Here is a 9,775-nt window from a genome sequence, read left to right on the forward strand (position 1 = left end):
ACATGTATGACTTGAAGCCTAAAAGACAAATGTCAAGAGTTCAGACTTTTGTTTATTCCTCTTCGTTGTGGTTCTTTTTTACATATGGTGAGCCGACATTGACAAACGATGATTACATCGAAATATAAAATGTGTTGAGGTAATATTCAAACCTAAAATTTCACCTGAAAAAAATTGTTCCCTTGTATAGTGCGAACTTCATATTTGAGCCCCAAAATTTTGGAAAATAAGTGCGCACTGTACGTGGGTATTTACGGACTTGAGAAAAAATATAGAATTAAAACCCAATCCATTATTTTAGTACTTGTTTTATCTTGTAATTATTTTGATATAGGTAGAGCTTGAGCCACTAGTAAGCGTTCCGAACTATGGATCTGTGAATTCATTGTCTTGTTACAGCAAAAGAAAAAAGAAGCAATCCATTGTGTTCCGTACTTTGGATTCGTGGACGTATTATAAGGGTGACGGTCAACTGTGTTCCGTACTTTGGGTTCGTGGACGTATTATAAGGGTGACGGTCAACTGTGTTCCGTACTTTGGGTTCGTGGACGTATTATAAGGGTGACGGTCAACTGTGTTCCGTACTTTGGGTTCGTGGACGTATTATAAGGGTGACGGTCAACTGTGTTCCGTACTTTGGGTTCGTGGACGTATTATGACGGGTGGACGTATTATAAGGGTGACGATCAAACACACTTTGGGTTCGTGGACGTATTATAAGGGTGACGTCAGACAAGTAATCAAGAATTGAATAGCTACCGTCCCTTTAGGCTATTTGTTGAAATTTATGGACGGCTAGCACAGATAGCCCTTGAGTAACTTTTCGCGAAAAGCAAACAAATACATTTCGACACCTTTATAAAAAAAAATAAAAAAAAATACACAATTACGCAACTCAGAGATAATAAATATCCTCCGCTAAAATAACATTTATTTTAGTGATTTATTTTTCTCTTTTTCTCAAGCCCCCAGTGGCACAGCGGTATGTCTGCGGACTTACAACGCTAGAATCCGTGATTCGATACCCGTGGTGGGCAGAGCACAGATAGCCCATTGTGTAGCTTTGTGCTTAATTACAAAGAAACAAACAATATTTTTCTCATAATAGTTTTGTTAATATAATTATAGAAAACAAAAACGCACTGTCGGAACGAGATAGTTTAAAATTTTTTTTGTGTGTTTGTAGTTAAGCGCAAAGCTACCCCTCACGAGTATCTGAACCCGATTTTTAGCGTTATAACTCCATAGAAATACCACTGTGTGTGTGTGTGTGTTTTACTTTTCATTTTAATTCCAATATCATATTGAATTATTTTAAAACATTTAATATGTTTTGCTAAAGATTTAGTGAGTTTATATACTACACGTTTTCATGGTTAGTACATCTGACAATTTTTGTACATAATATTGTTATCAAATAATCTATGCTTGAAAGCTTAGTATACCGCAATTGTAATTTTTGGTTACTGTTACATATGTATAATATTATAATAAAAAGTGGACTGAAAACTATATATTAAAATAAATTTGTTGTCTAGTTTACCATTCCATATGAACTTATAAAGTATTTTGCATATAATGTATGGAAGAATTAGGAATAATGTACTTTATATTGTCGTTTGTACACAACTGTTGTAAGCCTAATACTCCTTTTATAAATCGACTTGTAATCTATGATTTCTTTTGTTATCTCAGTTGCCCTTATTTTTATGTTTATTTTGCTGTTTACCACTGGTTGCTCAGCGATAAGCTTGAGATAACTATGCAACATTTCGCTTCAAACAAATATTTGCTGTTTGCTAATATAAGGGACTGAAAAAATTAAATAACTTATTTTCTCAAATCCTATAAATAACAATGCTTTTCTTCATCAAAATATAAAGCTTGGGGACTCACAACATTAATAAAAAATCAAACATACAAAGACCAAACTACATCACACACACACAGACTTTCGAAACGTCGTCCTCTACATTTGTAGGTTTCTACAACAGGCAGTTGCTGTCCATTTGAAACTTAGATTCATTCATAACTAATCGAATTGTCAGGTTTATGGCTTCAATTCATTTATGGTTACGTGTTACTGGTATCTTCTTGTAGTTTATTAGGATGTTATAAATTATGTAATAACACTTTATGCGAAACATTTTTTAAACAAAAAAATTCAAATCTGAATAACGGAAATGTGTTATAATTTATTTTATGCTTTGTTCATTGCGCTACATAAGTAAAATATGGTAGGTTGAATATCAAAACTAGTGTAGATATTATATTATTTTATTGAGATTTAATTGCTTATAAAATTCAAAACTTTCACCATACTACTTAAGTTACTGTAAACAGTAAATGATTGAGAAGAAAGATTATTGCCTTCATTTCACATGGTTATCATTCAAGTATTTGAGAAATAGAAATGTTTATTGTTGTTACGTCTCTGGTCGTTAGTTAACTTCCCGTATAATTTCTTTTCGATGAAACTTTAGCGACACAAGTCCTTTCTTAAATAAAACTGGTTTATTCTTTCTGAATACAACTTTGCAATACACTTAATTTCCACAATCGCGCTATAACAAACGCTATAATTCACAACGAACGTCTCACGTTCTCGCTCAACAATACGTCTCTCTCTCTCTGTCTGCAGTTCAATTACAATGTTGCCGTCACTTTTTGGCGGCTTATATATACAAGACTACTGCATATCTAGTAACCTCTCGAGACTTCATGAACCTTCGAGAATATGACGTGTTACTAGAGTCACGTGACCCCCGCTGTCGTAACATTATCTTATGAATAATCATTTGTTTGTTTGTTTGTTTTTAATTATGCACAAAGCTACACAAGGGCTATCTGTGCTCTGCCCACCACGGGTATCGAAACCTGGATTCTAGCGTTGTAAGTCCGCAGATATACCGATGTACCACTGGGGGGCATGAATAATCATGTGGCTGCAATTTCTTCCGTATTTAATAGGGAATGTTCCACCAGTTATCAAATATTAGTTAAAAACTGAATGACCAGGTGAATAATAGCGAGAGAGTTTGATTGTTTTGTTGTTAAGCACAAAGCTACACAATGGGCTATCTGTACTCTGCTAACTACGGGTATCGAAACCCGGTTTCTAGCGGTATTAGTCCGCAGACATACCGCTGTGCCACGGGGGGCAAGCAAAAGAGAAAACAAACACAATTAAAAAATAAAATTATATTTTTAAAATAGTTGCACAATTATGCATTATGAAATTGACATTTACTATATTAGCCATATTTAAAAACAGATCAGTATCCGTACTTCAACTTTAAAAAATTATATAAAAAAACCTCTCATTAGACCTACAGATTTTTGTCAGTATGATAAATATATTTTGGTTGAAACGGAATATAATCAAAGATATGATAAAAGTAGTTTTTTTCTCTAAACCAGTTTTGTTTAAATATTATTTTTTAACCTTTATTGGTCCATTAATGTTTTAATTGTAACATCATAGTTGAATTATAAAAGTAAATAATGTATAATAATAATAATTAATTGCTTTCTACATCATTTCTCACCTTAGGATTTTATGGAATTTGATAGACAGAAATTGAGACTAGTTTCAGTGGCAATGTTAGAAAACATTTTTTTTTGTAAATAGAACTTAATGAACACATGTATTTTTGTTTTGTTTACATTTTTTTTTTCATTGATGATTAATAATTATTATCATTTTCACAGTGTTATAAGCTATATTTCTAATATTGTAATTTGTTTAATTTGATATTAGCTAGATGGTGCATGGCATTATGATCAAGAAAGCCCTGAAATATCTGGATCAAGTATACATTATAAATACGATGTTCCTTGAAGGGTCTTTAGGTTAGTTAGGTTGTGAGGTGAAACAATGTCAAGAAGAGAGTTGTAGTTTGTTTTCAATTAAGGTAGAGAGTTGAATCAATCAGAGTGTTTTCGTGAAACATTTGGGTTTGGTTAGATAACGCGCATATTGAGCTTTGTACAAGTAAGCTGATTTTGTTTACGTAAATGTAGTAAAGTTTCACGTAGTTTGTAACGTAGACCTACAACAATTTACGACAGTTTACAAGCGTTCAAGCTAAAAGCAACGTTAAAGTAGCAACTAAACTAATCCAGTTATGATTGCTACTTGAATTGGACGTTGAATAATGTTTACCAGATAATTTAGAAGAACTCTGCAACGAAAGAACGACGTTTTAACAATAGTTTTTGTAATATTTTTCTATTTTAGCTTTCCCTAATAGTAATAATGTGCTCTAAGAAGTAACTGATTTGTTCTTTTTGCATAGAATGACCAGATTTCCAAACTGAAAAACCCAGACAGTCCAGCTCTTGCCCTTAATTTCAAAATGGTTATTACAAATTGAATTACAATCTTTTCAGGTATATTATCATTGGCATTGTTTTTAAAATCAATTTCAACTAATTTTTTTGGCGATAGACACAAAACAAATGAGCAAAATAGTCAAACTACACATCCAAGAAATATTTAATTATTCATTTTATCCAATTCATCTTAAAATAAGCTAAGAATCCATAACATTTTCAAATATATTACTTTTAGGTTTTAGCACTACTTTGAAACTTTTTTAGATATTTATGTAAAGAATGAATCGAGGTTAAAAGTTTTAGTTTTTTCATTAAATAGTCATAAAATTTAGTACATGGAGGTGTAAAATGTATTTTGAGGATAAGATCTGTACAGAAGTGGATTTCTCATAACTTTCGAGATAGTTTGGCGGCAGGAGAGTACGTGTTATAATAATGTGCAAGTCAAGTGGACAGACATATTACATTTTTGATTCGAGGTGACTGACAGTTTGAAGTATTTATCATAACACCAGGATATTTTGTGCGTTCCGAGAATTTTTATGGAGACACTTAAACAAACTGCCAAAAAACTAGACTGTCTCGGCAAAACTGGGATGTGTAGTCACTCTTTTTTTTTGCAAAACCAAAGTCCGTCAGTAAAACAATAAATTATTTTGGAAGTTTTGATGTAAAGTTCTTTGCTCACTCTTGATAACCTTAATACTATATTATGTATTTAAATGGTATGTGATTATACACTTTTTCCCTTATATGATGTGTCAAGGTCGTCGCGAGAACGAGGCTGAGCATTTTTTGACGAGTAAACAAAGCAGATTATCTCCAGATTTTTACTTCTAACTACAGCCAATACATAAGTCATCAGACGGTTAAATATAAAGATCCAGACACAAATATAACTTATCAAACCTCACACCTTTCAAAGGTAAGGTTTAGTAATGCATTTGTGTCTTTTAAGAGGAAAATAAATGGGATAACTACAGTCCTATTGGCGATAATAGAAGCTTTTTAAGCCTATATTAGAGTTAACAACCAACTTTATACTTTACATCTGGCTGTATATGAACAAACCATATAACTTCGACCTGCCCCTTCTTATTATATTCTGATGTTTATGTTTCAGAATATATTTATAATACCTAGGACTTAAAAGAAGATAAAATACAAACATAGAAAAGGTTACTGCTTGTGTAGATAAGGGTAAGGCCATAATGGTGTAGATTTGGTGCATCTGGATTTTCAGAAAGCATTTAACAAGGTGGCACATAAAAGACTTGTAACAATATCTATAGGTGTGGGAGATAAGTAAGTTAATTGGATAGAAGAGTAGCTGGATGGAAGAAGGCAGAGGTTCTTATAAATAGAGTTCAGTCATACTGAATTAATGTCACAAGTGAGGTACCTCAGGGCTCAGTCTTAGGACCTTTGCTCTTTTTGATTTACATCAATGATCTGGATGAAGGAAGGGTCAATAAACTACTTCAATTTGCTGATGATAATAAGGTATTTGGTGTTGCTAGCTGTGAAGAAGATGCTGTTACTTTACAAAATGATTTACATCATTTAGTGAGTTGGATGAATAAATGGCATAAATGCAAGACAATGCATGTGGGTTATCATAATTTGAATTATAAGTATAATTTAGGTGGAAATAATCTTAACAGTGTCATGAAAGATAGGGATCTTGGGGTAATGGTTGGTCAGTTTAGTGGTATGGCAAATAGGATTTTATGTTGTACTTACAGTAAGGTAAGGTAAATGGCCCAAAACTGAACGTAATACTCCAAATGTGGCCTAACTAGTGACCTATACAATGAAATTATAATATCTTCAGACTTGTATTCAAAATTACTGTAAATACAACATAAAATCCTATTTGCTCTACCACTAGCAACAGCACACTCTTTGGATGGCGTAAGAAACTGATCAACCACCAAGATCCTTTTCTTTCATGACACTGTTAAGGTTATTCCCATCCAAATTATACTTAATAGTGTCAAGTGTTTTCTGAAAATCCAGATACACCAAATATATACCCTTACCCTCATCTACATAAGCAGTAACCTTTTCAAACCATGTCAAAAGATTTGTAAGGAAAGCTTTTCCCTAAGTGAAACTATGTTGACTATCCAATAAAATTCTAAAATTTGTTAAATGACTTTGCAAAGCATCTTTTATCACACTTTCCAAAACTTTCCCACAACTGGTGTAAGGCTAATAGGCCTATAATTACTGGGTGATAATATACTGTAACTGGTAATTATTAGCTTCAATGCTCTGTTATCATAATGGTTCCATAATTTTATCTTAAAGTTACAAAACATTTTGAATAATTTAACGTAAAAAAGTGATTTGAAGGCATATAGATGAGTATTTAAGCACCTTCACCACACTTTGTCAATGGTCACGTGTTAGTTGTCCACTCGTCAAAATAAACTAGATCAATATAGCCGCCGAACCGTTTCTCTGTGTGTACTGAGGAGCTGTGATTAGGGCGAAACTACAGTCAACAGTAGAGGAAGTATGGAATAAAAAATAGGTTAGGCTTCTACATCATCCATGCATTCTCATTTTCATTGAAATAATGCGTTTTTGTGAGGAAAAGAAAAATTCACAGTTAAAAACAAATTAACCCTTACTTTTGTATGTCGCTGCTACACATCCTGGATGGAGCAGTATCATTTCTTCTTATAACACTTAACTTTATCTCTTTTGATCTTGATTTAACAACATCTAGTGTTTCATGCAATTTTGCTACATTAATTTTTTCTTACTCCATCTAATACTGCCTAATCGTACATTGACTCTTCTCCTCCAGTAGGCTCTTAGATTTTGTTAAAGCTCATAGTTATGTCTTTGGTTATTATATATATATCTGGGAATGAAGAGGCAGTGACATTTCTTCCAGTACATTTATTCCGGGCATCCCAAATTACTACCAAGTTTAAATAACAATAAGTATTCGCGCTTTCTATGTCTGAAGAGCCTTTATTGACAAAGTAATTACGAAGGAGAGAGATTAAGATAAAAATTGTTTCAGTATAAATTTTGCATATTTTCTAAGCGTGTGTGTGTGTGTGTTACAACCACATCGGTCTATCTGCTGTGCCCACTGAGGGGAATCGAATCCCCTGAGTCTAACATTGCAAATCAGAAGACTTACCGCTGTCCTACCGTGAGACATTTTCTAACTCGTATTTTATATTAAATGTGCAAAATAGTTCCGCTGAATAGCATATTACAATTCACCTGCCTCTAAATTTGGCAAAGAATAACACTGTACTACTGTGTTTTACAAAATCAACGCATTTTATTATTAAGCAAAAGATCAAGAAAATCGACAATATATTCTTTACGTCAGTTCAGATACTAAACATTACTATCAATAAAAATATAAAACATAAAAAAAACAATACGACGTTAGTTAGATATACATAATTGATGTGCTTATTTCACGAATGAAGTTTCGTAATGTCGATTAATTCGAAAAACAGTAGAAAACAAAACAAAAACGGAGGTTAGCCGTTGTAAAAATAAAACAAAAATAAAGGGAAGTTCATACTCGTTTTCGGTGGAGAGTTGAAAAGCAAAAATGCTAAAGAAAGAACTATTATTGATAAATCGCTATTTCAGTTTAAACTTTGCGTAAATAAAATAAAATAATACATGTTTGTGCACAGTGTATATTGATAACTTTGAAACATTAAATAAGTAAGATTCCGCTTAACAGATGTAGTACTAGTAGTACGAACTGTACCAAGGCCGAGATTTTGATCAAAGTAATTTCGGCCTTGAACAAGTTGAGGTAAAACTAAAATACTGCGGTTGGACTTAGAGAGCTTACGGCAGTGGGTATTACAAGTTACAATGTATGTGGATTGAAAAGTAAGAGGTCTACTGTATGAATCTTTAAGAGTTTATTTATTATTATTCTTTTTTGTTATTGTTACTGGATATATATTTATAATAATTTGATTAAGAACACTGTAATACATTTGTAAGAGGTATGACCTATTACTCAGTGTCAGTTGTGCATTTAGTTGAATTATAAAAGGTGAGTGGACATTGGGCGACAGGTAACTGACAGATAAGTTCAGAATCAAAAGTATCCACAAAATACAGTTTTACGAAGTGTACCACAGACTAGTAAAGTACAGAGAATAATTTCGGTTTTGAACAGTACTTGAAGTTGAAATAACAAATAATCAAAATTTTTATTCACAATGATTAATGATTTATACATATCTTCACAGTATAAAGACAAATGTAAGAGGAGAAATAAAAAATAATTGATGCTGATAATTTCGTAATTTTTGAGCCTCGACAAGATTATTTGGTATAGCACATAGAACATCATTACAGTTGAATTATTTCTTGTTGCATATGTATGATAAGGTGGATCACTACAAATATTTCTATGACTACAGAGAAAAATATCAAATTATCTGACTTTAGCAATAACATTAAGAGTAGTTATCACAGCGCTTTATATACATGTATATTGAATGTTGCTGTTAACATTATGTCCGAGACTTTTAACATTTTCTACTTTGAAAATAATAAAGTAAAACAATTAAACTTGGGACATTTAATGATAAGATCTAAATATGTTTAGGTTTCAGTCAATTTTAAACTTTAGTCAAACAATTATACCCCAGAACAACCTCCTGTATCATTTTTACAGTAGATATAGGTCATGAAATATTGTAAAGTGTTGATATAATAACACTAGAAATGCTAAGTCTAATTGTTAACTGTTGTTAAAACAATGAGAATAGAAAATATAATGTTTTACCTGATGCTGTACTTTTATATATGTGTACAAGGATTTACTTAATGGAATTAGAAATTTTATGAATATGATATGAATGATGATGTGTATTTTTTGTTTTTTTCTTTTCAAGGTAATCAAATGATTGTAAAGATTCTTAAATAAACCTCGGTGGTTTTAACCATGTTTGCTATTTGTTGTTGGAAGGAGCATCTGTACCATCCTATTAAAAAAGAGCTATGTCCTTTATGTTGAAAAAGAAGAAATACAAATTTCAAGTGAACTTTCTTCTTGAAGATCTTACAGCAGTTCCTTTTGTGAATGGAATGCTGTTTGCAAAAGTACGCCTTTTGGATGGAGGAAGTTTTTCTGAAATGTCTTCCAGGTAAGTTAAAGTAGCAACACAAATATTCTTGTAACCTATCTATTCTTGCAAGCAAAAACACTTTACATATCATATGGCATATGCTACTCATCTGCCAGTTCTGTAGTTGTGTTTTATGAATTATTTACAATAAAATGATTGGTACACTTGTGTTAATTTCTTTTTTTTCCCCCTCATATCAAAGCCAAAACCAAAACTACTCAGATGAAGAAAAGTCCACTTTCTGAAAGCACTCGGGTTATTGGATTTCGTTTTTTATGACACACATTTTGTTGTAATGG

The 9,775-nt window shown here is 32.2% G+C and overlaps 1 protein-coding gene across 7 annotated transcripts in view; it reads left to right on the forward strand.

Annotated features, from left to right (window-relative positions):
• LOC106456932 (protein FAM102A-like) overlaps window positions 1–9,775 on the forward strand; it is a 44,926-nt gene that overhangs the window by 7,986 nt on the left and 27,165 nt on the right. For 4 of the 7 annotated variants that reach the window (XM_022382730.1, XM_022382732.1, XM_022382726.1 and 1 more), the window contains exon 2: window positions 9,243–9,494. In XM_022382730.1, coding sequence (XP_022238438.1) covers window positions 9,349–9,494 — 146 coding nt within the window. In that variant the 5' untranslated portion in view covers window positions 9,243–9,348. Of the gene's footprint in view, window positions 1–3,833; window positions 3,853–5,239; window positions 5,264–8,138; window positions 8,224–9,242; window positions 9,495–9,775 lie in introns of those variants that run through there. The other 3 variants (XM_022382728.1, XM_022382729.1, XM_022382727.1) reach the window with 3 other exon arrangements.

The sequence above is a fragment of the Limulus polyphemus genome, unplaced genomic scaffold (genome assembly GCF_000517525.1).
Source record: "Limulus polyphemus unplaced genomic scaffold, Limulus_polyphemus-2.1.2 Scaffold273, whole genome shotgun sequence".
Classification (NCBI taxonomy): Eukaryota; Metazoa; Arthropoda; class Merostomata; order Xiphosura; family Limulidae; genus Limulus; species Limulus polyphemus.